This window comes from Carcharhinus amblyrhynchos, chromosome 12 (genome assembly GCF_965287045.1).
Source record: "Carcharhinus amblyrhynchos chromosome 12, sCarAmb.v2.hapA, whole genome shotgun sequence".
Lineage (NCBI taxonomy): Eukaryota > Metazoa > Chordata > Chondrichthyes > Carcharhiniformes > Carcharhinidae > Carcharhinus > Carcharhinus amblyrhynchos.
The window spans coordinates 19,312,466-19,327,254 of record NC_137335.1 but is presented as its reverse complement, the minus strand read 5'-3'; the positions used below and the strand labels follow the sequence as shown (position 1 = coordinate 19,327,254).

Genomic DNA, 14,789 nt, shown 5'->3' with positions numbered 1-14,789 from the left:
TGCGTGAGGCCTCAGCGCTGATCCTTGTTGAACAAGTCACCAGTGACCACTAGTCACTATCTTCCAATTGAACTATATCCCTACTCTGTCTTCTACCACTTGATGTGGAGATGCCAGCGTTGGACTGGGGTAAACACAGTAAGAAGTCTCACAACACCAGGTTAAAATCCAACAGGTTTATTTGGTAGCTCAAGCCACTAGCTTTCAGGACGCTGTTCCTTCATTAGGTGAGTAGAGAGTTCTGATCCCAAACAGAGCATATAAAAGGCACAAACAGTTTACAGAATACTGATTAGAATGCAAATCTTTACAGCTAATCTGCTATTCAAGTCTTAAAAGGTGCAGACAATGTGAGTGGAGATAGCATTAAGCGTGGGTTAAAGAGATGTATATTGTCTCCAGACAGGACAGTAAGTGAGATGTTGCAAGTTCAGGCAAGTCATTGGGGTTACAGATAGTGTGACATGAACCCAAGATCCCAGCAGAGGCCATCCTCTTGTGTGTGGAACTTGGCTATCAGTTTCTGCTCAGCGACTCTGCACTGTCCTGTGTTGTGAAGGCCACCTTGGAGAACGTTTACCCGAAGATCAGAGGCTGAATGTCCGTGACAGCTGAAGTGTTTACTAACAGGAAGGGAACAGTCTTGCAGACATGCCGGATCATCGACATGGATGTCATCATCTTACGTGAGAACACCATCCACCAGGTACACGGCACATACTCTTGCAACTCAGCCAACGTTGTCTACCTGATACACTGCAGGAAAGGATGTCCCGAGGCATGGTATATTGGGGAGACCATGTGGACGCTACGACAACAGATGAATGAATACTGCTTGACAATCATCAGGCAAGACTGTTCCTTCCTATTGGTAAACACTTCAGCAGTCACGGGCATTCGGCCTCTGATCTGCAGGTAAATGTTCTCCAAGGAGGCCTTCGCAACATACGACAGCGCAGAATCGCTGATCGGAAACTGATAGCCAAGTTCCGCACACGAGGACGGCCTCAACCAGGATCTTGGGTTCATGTCACACTATCTGTAACCCCAATGACTTGCCTGAACTTGCAACATCTCACTTACTGTCCTGTCTGGAGACAATACACATCTCTTTAATCTATGCTTAATGCTATCTCCACGCACATTGTCTGCACCTTTAAGACTTGAATAGCAGATTAGCTGTAAAGACTCACATTCTAAATCAGTATTCTGTAAACTGTGTGTGCCTTTATATGCCCTATTTGGGATCAGAACTCTCCACTCGCCTGATGAAGGAACAGCGTTCTGAAAGCTTGTGGTGTTTACTACCAAATAAACCTGTTGGACTTTAACCTAGTGTTGTGAGACTTCTTACTGTGTTTACCCCAGTCCAATGCCAGCATCTCCACATCATGACTACCATTGACACCGCAAACCGCCGGCTCCAAGTGGACAGGATCGCCAAGAAGATCACGCATATCGACACAGACATCAAGTTTTTACAAAGATGCAAGAATGCAAACAAGATACCGAAAGGACTACAGATCATAAATCCCACTCAGGTCAACTTACAACACAGACTATGCTGAGAGACTTTGCCATCACACCTCTCTCACACTCCTCAACCACCTCATTACACCAGCTCTATAGCAAATGCTGCATCTGGAAACCAAGATAGAATTCATATTCTCAATTTGCACTCAGGATGCAGACCAGCTGCGAAACTCTGCTAAACAGATAAGACAAAGAAACTACACCATCTACATGCACACCAAGAGCAGGAAACTTGAGAAACCTCGGCATCACCACCAGCAACAACCAAGCTTCCCCCAGCACCACAGCAGAAAACAGTACCGCTGCAGGGGAGTCTATTGTCAACTTGTAGGACTATGCACTTCAACCAGACGAAGTGGAAGTTCTTAGCCGAGGGCTCAATTTTTGCCCCAGCAGCAAAATAGACCCCATCAGTCTCGCAGGGGACACAGAGGAATTCATCTGGCGAATGAGGCTGCGGGAGTTCTTCCACAAACCCCAAGAGGCCAACAGCGAACACAATGAGACAGCCAATAAACCGGAGCAGCCAACAGAGAGGTCCACAGTGCAGCAACCGAAGGGGCAAGAGTTCAACTGGACTCCTCCAGAAGGCCGCTGCCCTCGACTTGACATGTAGGCCCAAGCTATCAGGAAGTGCGTCAACACCAGATTCATCAACCACACTCGCAAGACAGCCCTGAACATCACCCAAGCACAACGCAACACCATCCACACTCTCAAGACAAAACGCAACATTGTCATCAAACCAGCAAAGGAGGGGCCGTCATCATACTGAACAGAATGGATTGCTGCAAAAAAAGTGTATCGACAACTGAACAACAAAGGAACACTACACACAGTTACCCACAGATCCGACCAAAGAACACACCCGTCAACTCAACACTCTGTTCAAGACCTTTGATCCGGACCTTCAGAACACCCTCCGTGCTCTCATCCCACATACTCCACGCGTTGGAGATCTCTGCTGCCTCCAAAAGATACACAAGGCAAACACATCTGGCCGTCCCATCATTTCGGGCAATGGGACCCTGTGTCAGAACCTGTCCAGCTACATCGAGGGTATCCTGAAACCCATTGTATAAAGAACCCCCAGCTTTTGTCGGGACACTACAGACTTCCTACAGAAACTCAGCACACATGGAGCAGTTGAACCAGGGGCACTCCTTGTCACAATGGATATCCTGGCGCTCTACACCAGCATCCCCCACAACGATGGCATTGCTGCAACTGCCTCAGTACTCAATACCGACAACTGCCAGTTTCCGGATGCAATTTTACAACTCATCCTGGACCACAATGTCTTCACCTCCAACAACCAGTTCTTCAGTCAGACACATGGAACAGCCATGGGGACAAAATTCACACCTCAATATGCCAACATCTTCATGCACAGGCTCAAACAAGGCTTCTTCACCGCACAGGACCTTCAACCAAAGCTATACACTAGATACATCGACGACATTTTCTTCCTTTGGACTTATGGTGAACAATCACTGAAACAACCATATGATAACATCAACAAGTTCCATCCCACCATCAAACTCACCATGAACTATTCTCCTGAATCGGCTGCATTCTTGGACACACACGTCTCCATTAAGGATGGTCTCCTCAGCACCTTACTGTACCGCAAGCCCACAGATAACCTCACGATGCTCCACTTCTCCAGCTTCCATCCTAAACACATTAAAGAAGCCATCCCCTAAGGACAAGCCCTCTGTATACACAGGATGTGCTCGGATGAGGAGGATCGCAACAGACACTGAAAGATGCCCTCATAAGAACTCATCAATCAACAGTTTTGACACGCCACAGTAAAAAACCGCACCAACCTCCTCAGAAGACAATCACTGGACACAGTGGACAGAGTACCCTTTGTTGTCCAGTACCTCCCCGAACTGGAGAAGCTATGACACCTTCTCCGGAGTCTTCAACATGTCATTGATGAAGACGAACATCTCGTCAGGGCCATCCCCACACCCCCACTTCTTGCCTTCAAACAACCACACAACCTCAAACAGACCATTGTCCGCAGAAAACTACCCAGCCTTCAGAACAGTGACCACAACACCACACAACCTTGCCAAAGCAACCTCTACAAGTTATACTGGATCATCAACACGGATGCCATCATCTCACGTGAGAACACCATCCACCAGGTACACGGCACATATTCTTGCAGCTCAGCCAACGTTGTCTACCTGACACACTATAGAAAAGGATGTCCCGAGGCATGACACATTGGGGAGACCATGCAGACGCTACGACAACAGATGAACAAACACCACTCGACAATCATGAGGCAAGACTGTTCCCTTCCTGTTGGCGAACATTTCAGCAGTCACAGGCATTCGGTCTCTGATCTTCAGGTAAACATTCTCCAAGGCAGCCTTCATGGCACATGACAGCGCAGAGTTGCTGAGCAGAAACTGATAGCCAAGTTCCACACACGAGGACAGCCTCAACTGGGACCTTGGGTTCATGTTACGCTATCTGTAACCCCATGACTTGCTGAACTTGCAACATCTCACTTGCTGCTCTGTCTGGAAACAATACACATCTCTTTAACCTATGCTTAATGCTATTTTCACTCACATTGTCTGCACCTTAAGACTTGAATAGCAGATTAACTGTAAAGACTCGTATTCTAATCAGTATTCTGTAAACAGTGTGTGCCTTTATGTGCCCTGTTCAGGATCAGAACACTCCACTCACCTGACGAAGGAACAGCGTTCCAAAAGCTAATGGCGTTTACTACTAAATAAACCTGTTGGACTTTAACCTGGTGTTGTGAGACTTCTTACTCTGTCCTACCACTTGAACAAATTTCCTAACTTGGAATCTGCCTTTGATTCCAAGCCTTTAATTTTAACAGACTCTTTTGTGGAACCTTACAGATGTCTTCTACAAGTTCACAGAAACTACATCCAGAGACATTTTCTTTCTACTATTTCAATTTCTTCCTCAAAAAAGTGTAATTTGATTTATTGGACATAAATCTTGTTCTAATCCTTGTTAGCTCAGTTTAAATTTTTCTAGGTGTTCAAACATTCTGTCCTTAATTATTGATTCCAATAATTTCCCCACAACAGGTGTAAAACTAATAGGTCAATAATTTTCCTATTTCCCTCTCAAACCTTTCTTTAACAAATGCAGTTACATTTGCAATTTTCCAATCTAAAAAGGGACACTTTCTGAATTGAGTAGTTTGGACTATGGTTAATTCAGTCAGTTCTTCGAACAAATATTAGATCCTGGTGAATTGTCATTCTTCAGTGTCATTATTTTTCCTGTCATGCACTCATCAGATTTCATCAGGTGCTCGTTGAACTTTTGACTGGCACACAGGATTATTTTACAGCAGGTCTTCAAGCATGACCAGACATCTTCAAAAACTGTGCTAACCGAACAAACCCTACTGACATTCTTCAATGTCTTGGCCAACCTTTATCCCTCAACCGTCATCACTGAAACAGATCAGAAGGCCATTATTTCAGTGCTCAATGTGCCCTTTGCTCTGTGCAAACTGGCTGACGCATTTCCTCCAATCCAACAAAAATACCTCAGTGACTGAAAAACATCCTGTGGTTGTGAGAGACACATGTACTTCAGTGGAACAATTGGGCTGCTAGACCTCACAAACTGAAATGTTGGTGCAGCATAAGCAAACATAAAAGACAGAGATTAATCTCAGCTCAATGAATGGGAAAGGGGAGAACAGCTTAAAATGTAATTTGTAAATGCATCATTGTTAAGAGGACCAGCAAACACAACTGAAACTTCATGAGCAAACTGACTAAACAGAACGGTTGAGGCATTGAATTTAGCCACTGTGCGTCTCTTGACCTCGTCTTGCATGCAGCAAATTCGTTCAGCTATCAGAAAGTTGTTTAAATTAACGCAGGGACGAAATATGGTTTCATACTTTTGCTAAACTTGAGTTGGAGGAGGAGGCAGAGACTCTTCAACTACAACTGCCCACTTTGCTTCTGAAAAACAGGCAGCTGGAGGTTTGGTGAAGACTTTCTGCACACAGGTGTGCTTGCCTGGTTCAATCTTGAGGTGGACATGCCATTGTTCATGCCCAAAACAAGCAGGAGGCTGTGTAAACATTCAAATTGAGATTTCTATGATAGCAGTGGGGCCCAATTTGCACGAGGAAAAAATGGGAGGAGCATCTAGAAATGCACATTAATCTTACTTTTCCAGGCATTGTAAGGTCCAGCTTTTCGGGTCAGATAATAAAAGGAAACCACTGGAGGTTGATCAAAAAGGTATACTTTTTATTTTTGATTAAAGTTCTGTTCTCACATACACCATCCACTCCTAGGATATGTTCTTCCCTTGTTCCCTGCCAGCTTGCCAATTTTGCAAAGATGCTAAACTTCACTTAATTCTATCTTAATTCATTCGCTTCTGCCATTCCCAATGACAAATATGATGCAGATGATGTAAAGACATACTAAAATATCGAAAAATGATTGACTTACTGAAGTTAATTACCTCTGCCACAATAATTGTCTCTGTTAGTGTTTTTAATCCATTGTGACCGATTTTTTAAACATGCCAGTAAACATGTCAAAAAAAATCACAAACAAAACATTGTGTTGGAACATCTAGTCAGTCTTTCCCACTTGACACCTTCCAGATCCACAACTGCTACCAGCTAGAAGAACAGACACTTGGGAACACTGCCATCTGAAGTTCGCCTCCAAGTCACTTGTTATTCTGATTTTGAAATATATCGTCGTTCTGTCACTGGGTCAAAGTCCCGGAATTCTCTCCCTAACGGCACTGTGTGCGTACCTACACCTCAGGGGACTTCAACGGTTCAAGAAGTTGGCTTCCCAACACCATCTCAAAGGCAACTAGGGATGGGCAACAAATGCTGGTCTGGGCAGCAATGCTCACATCCCATAAATGAAAAATAAGTAAGATTGGTGTTAGTTACCCAAACTCAAAATTTAGTCATGTGTCAAATAGGATATGAAGTAACATCCTCTTGAACAATCTCCCTCCAGGTATCTCCTAACCATTTCCTATCAGAGAGTTATGTGTCCTAATAACCGCTACGCATTCAGGCTACAAACTATCACTTCTACTTTCACTCTGTTTTCTTTTCTCTACTTGTTTTCTCTTTATGTCTCCAAGTCACCACTCTGCAAACATCACGCCTCCTTCCACTTCTCCCCTTTCAAGTACTCTGCCTTTCCAAATCCCTATTCCCAATCGTTCTGTATTTCTCAACCCTCCTGCTCTACTGCTGCCATCACAGGTTTGGCTCCAAGATAAGTTTACACTGTTCCTCTGTACCTCTTCTAGCATCTTCCAAATGGTTCTTCGAAGCACTTGACAGTGGTCCATTAAACATCTATCCCAACTGTCCATTCTGTTCTCTCACCAAATATCCCACCAGTGTGCCCACTGGGTCTAATCTTACCAATGTCTTTCTTTTTTAGCAGATCCATGGAATCTCTACAGTGCAGAAAGAAGCCATTCAGCCCGAGTCTGCACCAACTCTCCAAAAGAGCATCTTACCCAGGCTTGCCCACCTCCCTGCCATATCCTCATAACCTGCACATTTACTATGGCCAATCCATCCTATTGAGTTATGCCTCCCACTGCTGATTGATTCTCTGTAAGCGGATCAGCTCTCAACACCCCTCACATCATCGCCTTCCAGAATATCCATTCACTTGGGCTCCTGCTGACCATAATCTTATTGTGAGTAATTGCATCAGCATATGGCTTTGATGGAACCTGGCTTCAGGGTGATGACACCTTCCTCCTTAACGAAGTCACCCTGCCCAGCTACACTTTCTACCACTTGCTCTGTCAAAACCATAGATGTAGTGGTGGGAAGCTCATCACTAGATCACACCTTGACCTGACTCTCTACTCCTTTAGAATTTTCTCCTGCTTTGTGCGTCACACCTTGTTCCACCTCTCATCTCATTCAAACCCTTCTCTCTATTGCCCATAATAAAAATTTTCTCACCAGGCTTTCTTCACTGCTTTCCTCCTTCAGCCTCTGCACCAAATGCCTTCTCATCCTCAGTGATTTCAACGTCTATCTTAACTCACCTTTGTCTCCCTTATCCTCTTATAATCTCTGCCTCCATGTAAATTCCCCAATCCATATTCATGGCCATTCCTTGACATTGCCATCCCACAAACTCCCATTGTATCAGATAGGACTACCACTGGTCGCATCCTTGTATTAATAACTAATTTTTGCAACTACTGAAATTGTTCAACCCCATCCCCATCTCCACTTTTGATGCTTTTGTCCCCTGAAGAACAATTGCTCCCTCTCACTCTGGTCAATCCCCCCACTGTGGCCCTCATCTCTGGGTTTTTAAGTCCAAGAAACACAGACATGAATGGATATTGAATCGCTGGTGTACATAAAGCATGCAACTCATCATCATGGGATGCAACGATTGGCACACAATCCAATACCTTCAACATTCACTCCCTCCACCACCAGTGCACAGTGCACAGTGACAGCAGTGTGTACCGTATATAAGATGCATGGCAACAACTCACCAACAGCAACTTTCAAACCTACATCCTCTACTACTTAGATCTTAGAGGAACAGGGCAACAGGTACATAGGAACACCACCACCTGCAATGCAAGTTCCACTCCAAGTCAAACACCATCTTGAATTCAACTATATCTCTGCTTTTCACTGTCACTGAATTAAAACCCTGAAACTCCCTCTCAAACAGCATGTGGGTGTATATGAACTGCAGCAATTCAAGAAGGTGGCTCATCATTACCTTCTCAAGAACAATTTAGGATGGGCAACATAAATGTTGGTATTGCCAACAAAGTCCATGTCCCGTCATAGTATAAAAACAAACTCTAGCTTCTGTTCTCTACTGTAAACCATCCTCTTAAACCCCTCTCCTATCTTTTCCACTTTCAGCAGCAAGAGAGGCTCATTAACTTATTTTTCATTAAAAGTGAGACCATCTAACTATCCAACTCTGCCACTTCCCTTTCTTCCACTTTCCCATCAAAATTCCTCTAAAGTTCCCCACGCCCTAGCTCTGAACTTGCATCTTTCTTTAGGTTCTCTCCCATCTCCCCTCAATGCCCTCTCCAAGCTCATCTTGTTCGTCAATCCCATCTCCTGTCCCCTCAACCCTATTCCAACTAAACTGCTGGGTACCCAACTTTCCCTAACCTTATGTGCTCTACAGGGAACAATCCCAACTTCTCTAGTCTGTCCATAAAACTGAATTGTTCCATTTTGTTGTTCAATATAGTCATAGATTTGCCTTACCTTGTCAAATCCTTTCAGGCCGCCATGTATACTATTAGGTCCATTATTAATGGGCAGCTGATATTCCTTCCCATCAATACTGAATTTCCCTTCTGCAATTCGATTGGCAACACGGCCAACCACCGCCCCAAAGTAGGGGTGCTTGTTAATATAACCTGTAAATACAATTGAAACAATTATCATCATGGACTGAGGGATTTTGACTTCATAACAATTTGATTTTCCCTACAAATTACTTGCGACTCAATTCCATTTTGTCACGTTATTTCTTTGAAAATGCCTCTTGGAATAAGCAATGACAATTCATATTTATAAAACACTTAGAACATAATCAAACAAACCATCAGGGTGGGCTCTAATGCAGGCATTTTTTGGCGAACTAGAAGTTGGAGATTCTGGCAGTAATTCAGCTCACCAGAGCCTCAGACGCCGTTACAGCCTACGATGGCAGTAAAGTCTCAGTGTTCACCATTGTGGGGAGCACATTACAGGCCGATAAGTCAGGTGACCAAAACTTTGGTCAAAGAGGCAGATTTTAAGAAGTGTCTGACAACACTCTAGGTGGAACTGAGCCACGACAGATCAGCCATGATCTTATTGAATGGCGGGGCAGGCTCGAAGGGCTGGATGACCTACTCCTGCTCCTATTTCTTATGTTCCTATGACTTAGGAATGGAAACCATTTACTTATTATGACATTAAAACTGCTGACAGTTAAAACCTCAGAGTAACAACCAAACATTGGTAATAACCGCAAGGCCGAGGAAAGTTGTTGTCCTGGTAAAGTGTTTGCTGAGGTGTTTAAAGTTTATTTATTAGTCACAAGTAGGCTTACATTCACACTACAATGAAGTTACTGTGAAAATCCCATTTAACTGAGGAGTTTGCTGATGCCTTTAAAGCTTATTTATTAGTCACATTCACACTGCAATGAAGTTGCTATAAAAATCCCCTTTAGTTGAGGCGTTTAGTTGAAGTGTTTAATTGAGAAGTTTAAAGTGTATTTATTAGTCACATTCACGGTGCAATGAAGTTACTGTGAACATCCCCTTCAGTTCAGGAGTTTGCCGAGGTGATTAATTGAGGAATTTAGCTGAGGTGTTTTAAGTGAGGAGTTGTTGAGCTGATTAATGGAGTTTACTGAGGTGATTGAGGAGTTTAGTTGAGGTTTTAATTGAGGAGTTTAATGTGTATTAGTAACATTCACAGTGCAATGAAGTTACTGTGAAAATCCCGTTTAATTCAGGAGTTTGCTGAGCTGTTCAATTGAGGAGTTTTGCTGAAGTGATTAGTTGAGGAGTTTAGCTGAGGAGTTTAGTTGAGGAGTTTTGCTGAGGTGATTAATTGAGGAGTTTTGCTGAGGTGATTAGTTGAGGAGTTTTGCTGAGGTGATTAGTTGAGGAGTTTAGCTGAGGTGATTAGTTGAGGAGTTTGGCTGAGGTGATTAGTTGAGGAGTTTAGTTGAGGTGATTAGTTGAGGAGTTTAGCTGAGGTGATTAGAGGAGTTTAGCTGAGGTGATTAGTTGAGGAGTTTAGTTGAGGTGATTAGTTGAGGAGTTTAGCTGAGGTGATTAGAGGAGTTTAGCTGAGGTGATTAGTTGAGGAGTTTAGCTGAGGAGTTTAGTTGAGGAGTTTTGCTGAGGTGATTAATTGAGGAGTTTTGCTGAGGTGATTAGTTGAGGAGTTTAGCTGAGGTGATTAGTTGAGGAGTTTAGCTGAGGTGATTAGTTGAGGAGTTTAGTTGAGGTGATTAGTTGAGGAGTTTAGTTGAGGTGATTAGTTGAGGAGTTTAGCTGAGGTGATTAGAGGAGTTTAGCTGAGGTGATTAGTTGAGGAGTTTAGTTGAGGTGATTAGTTGAGGAGTTTAGTTGAGGTGATTAGTTGAGGAGTTTAGCTGAGGTGATTAGTTGAGGAGTTTAGCTGAGGTGATTAGAGGAGTTTAGCTGAGGTGATTAGTTGAGGAGTTTAGTTGAGGTGATTAGCTGAGGTGATTAGCTGAGGTGATTAGTTGAGGAGTTTAACTGAGGTGATTAGTTGAGGAGTTTAGCTGAGGTGATTAGAGGAGTTTAGCTGAGGTGATTAGAGGAGTTTAGCTGAGGTGATTAGAGGAGTTTAGCTGGGCTGATTTAATTCTGGAGTTTAGCTGAGGCCTTTATTTGGAGGCCGGAATGCCCACCTTGCAGAGTGTCGAACCCCAGGACGATGTCGGCCATGTGTCCAGCCCGGTCCCGGCTCTCCAGACTGCTGACGATGCCGCCCAGGGTGAGGACGCTGAGCCTCACCGCGCGCGAGCACAGGGTGAAGCGCGGGACCGGCCTCCCGTCCGCCAGCTCCCCGAACACATCAGCACTCACCTCGGTCATGGTGCTGGCGGCTGGCACGGCCCCTCACTCCCGTCGCTGCTCCCGAATTAATTACCCTCACACTCCTTATTCATCTAAATAACCCGTTTTTAATAATGTCCTTCTTTTAAAAAAAACATTCGGATTTTGCAAATACAATTTTATTTTTCCCTTTCGAACTTTTTATTTTCAACCAATAACTGGCTCATCAACAGGGCTCTACTTCCTTGTTAGTCTGAGAGAGGAGGGGTTATCTACACAAAGATACTAACCATGCTGACCTTAAATTCCTCTCAGGAAAATGTGTAAGTCACAAAGTTTCCATTTATTCCTTATCCCTCCCTGTTGCACTGGCAGTACGATCATATCAGGTAGCTGTGAAAATTATTAAATAAGACATATTATTCCTACGGTATTGGAGGAATAGAAAGAAAGATTTCCTGTCAAGCACTTTTGGGGATCCCTAAACCATGTTTTCGTTTTGGTCAGAAATTCACAGACTGCCTACAGTGCAGAAGGAGACTGTTCAGCCCATCAAGTCTGCACTGACTCTCCAATCTTACCCAGCCCCAGCCTCAACCCTGCCCCCCAGCTTAGCCTCTTAACCCCACGTATTTACCCCACTAACCCCCTTAACCATAGATTCAATCATAGAATACCTACAGTGCAAGAGGAGGCCATTTGGCACATCAAGCCTGCACCAACAACCCCACCAAGGCCCCATCCCATATCTCCACTTATTTACCCTGCTAATCCCCTTGACACTCAGGGCAACTTTACCATAGCTAATCAACCTAACCCGCACATCTTTGGAGTGTGGGAGGGAACCAGAGCACCCAGAGGAAACTCATGCAGACATGGGGAGAACACACAAAGTCCGCACAGACGGTCACTCAAGGCCAGAATTGAACCAGGGTCCCTAGCACTGTGAGGCAGCAGTGCTAATGACTATACCACCATGCCATTCATAAATACAGAGAAATGAGTGACACAACAACACATGGACTACTTGTGTGCCAAACAATTAAAGCAGCATGCAAAAGACAGAGCTAAGTGATCCTACAACCATCAGACCAGGTCTAAAGTTCTGCAGTCCTGCCACATCTATCCCTGAATTGTGGTGGGCAATTAAACAACTAGCAGAGAGGAGGGTCCACAAATATCCCCGTCCTCGATGGGGGAGCCCAGCAAATCAGTGCAAAAGGCAAAGCTGAATCAGCTTCAGACAGAAGTGCCAAGTGAATGATCCCCCTGCTGGAGTCCAGTACATCATCTATGCCAATCTCCAGCCAATCCAATTCACTCCACATTATATCATGAAATGGCTGATGGCACTGGATTCTGGGCCCTGACAACATTCCAGCAATAGTACTAATGACTTGGGCTCTAGAAATAGCCATGCCAATACAGCTGTAACACTGGCATCAATCTGACAACGTGGAAAAATTGGCCAGGTATATCCTGTTCACAAAAAGCGGGACAAATCCAACCCAGCCAATTACCCAGCTTGTGTGAACAAGCGACACTTACCCAGCAATAACCAGCTCACTGAAGTACAGTTAGGGTTCTGCCAGGGCCACTCAGTACCTGACCTCATTAGAGCCTTAATTGGAACATGGACAAAAGAGCTGAACTCAAGAGATGAGGTGAGAGTGCCTTTCGCATCAATGTAATATGGGGGCATGGTGGCACAGTGGTTAGCATTGCTACTTTACAGCGCCAGGGACCTAGGTTCAATTCCAGTCTTGGTTCACCATGTGGAATTTGCACGTTCTCCCTGTGTCTGCGTGGGTTTCCTCTGGGTGCTCCAGTTCTCTCCCACAATCCAAAAGATGTGCAGGTTAGGTTGATTGGCCATGATAAATTGCCCATTAGTGTCAGGGAGATTAGAAGGGTGAATATGTGGGGTTACGGGGATAGGAACCAGGTGGATTTGTTGTCAGCGCGGGCTCGATGGGCCAAATGGCCTCCTTCTGCACTGTAGATTCTATGATTCTATGACCAAGTGTGGCATTAATGAACCTAATGAACCTTGGCAAAACTGGACTCAATGAGAATCAAGGGGAAAACTCTCCACAGGGTAGAGCCACTAAAGAAGATGGTTGTGGTGGTTGGATATCAATCATCTCAATCTCATTACATAGCTGCAGAGTTTCCTCAGTAAAGAGTCCTAGGCCTCTTTATCATGACCTTCCCTCTATTCTAAAGTCAGACATGGGGATGTATGCTGATGATACTCATTGCCATTCACGACTTCCTACTAAAGCAGCCCAGATATTGCTAGACCTGAAAAAAAACATTCAGGCTTGGGTAGGTAAATGGCAATACCAATTGCACCACAAAATGCCAGGCAATGAACATCTCTAACAAGTGAATGTCTAAACATCTTCCCTTAATATTCAATGGCATTATCATTACTAAATCAACATCCTGAGAGTTGCCAATGATCAGAAGCTGAACTGTACCAGCCGTATAAGTACTGCGACTACAAGTGCAGGTTAGAGGTTGGAATTCTGCAGCGTGGAACTCATCTCCTGACTTCCCAAAACCCGTCCACCATTTACAGGGCACAAGTCAGGAGTGGATGGAGTACTCTCCGCTTACCTGAATGAGTGTAATTCCATCCAGGACAAAGCAACTCTTTTGATTAGCATCCCATCCACACCACTGACACGCGTATATACTCCACATGGACTGTAGCAGTTCAAGAAGATTGCTTGTTGCCACCTACTCAAGGGCAGTTAGAAATGGTAACAATTGCTGGGCTGACAAGCAACATTCACAGCCTGTGAAATAATAAGAAAATATTCATTATTCAGCCACCCAGAGAGGTCCAATTTTTAGATGATAAGATAAAACCATTTCAGTTACCATCCTATTGAATAAATACCATGGGGCGGCATGGTGGCACAGTGATTAGCACTGCTGCCTCACAGTGCCAGGGACCTGGGTTTGAATTCCGGCATGGGTCACTGTGTGGAGTTTGCATGTTTTCCCTGTGTCTACGAGGGTTTCCTCCGGGTGCTCTGGTTTTCTCCCACAGTCCAAAAGATGTACAGGTTAGGTGGATTGGCCATGGCAAATGTGTGAGATTACAGGGATAGGGCGGGGAGAGGGCGTGGCTAAAATACTGTCAGAGAGTTGATGCAAACTTGATGGGCCAAATGGCCTCTTCTGCACTGTAGGGATTCTATGATTCTTGCCAGGAGCTAGCAGGTCCAGGGAATCCTGGCCTATGTTCCCTGTCTGCCAACCAGTTTTCTAAACATCTCAAGCCACCAATCCCATGCACCTTAATTTTACATGCTAATATCTTAATGTGGAATCTTGTCAAAAACCTTCTGATAGTCTGAAAAAAACACATCCGGTTGTTCCCCCTCACCAATTCTACTAGTTACTTCCTCGAATAATTCCAGTAGATTTGTCAAGCATTATCTTCCTTTCATAAATCCATGCTGACTCTGTCCGATTCTGCCACTGCTTTCCAAGTGCTTTGTACAAAATCTTTTATAATGGATTCTAGCATTTTCCCCGCCACTGACTTCAGGCTGAATGACCTGCCACAGTCACATGATGGCAGGATAGGCCCTTTGTTCTGAGAGCTTACAAGAGGAGTTACA

The 14,789-nt window shown here is 44.4% G+C and overlaps 1 protein-coding gene across 1 annotated transcript in view; it reads right to left on the bottom strand.

Moving 5' to 3' along the window:
• Positions 1-11,376, bottom strand: part of galm (galactose mutarotase) — a 64,490-nt gene extending 53,114 nt beyond the window's left edge. The window contains exons 1-2 of the mRNA XM_080200159.1: positions 11,004-11,376; positions 8,828-8,982 (exon numbers count right to left, since the gene is read on the bottom strand). Coding sequence (XP_080056285.1) covers positions 8,828-8,982; positions 11,004-11,190 — 342 coding nt within the window. The 5' untranslated portion in view covers positions 11,191-11,376. The remainder of the gene's footprint in view (positions 1-8,827; positions 8,983-11,003) is intronic.
• Between the last annotated feature and the right edge of the window lie 3,413 nt (positions 11,377-14,789).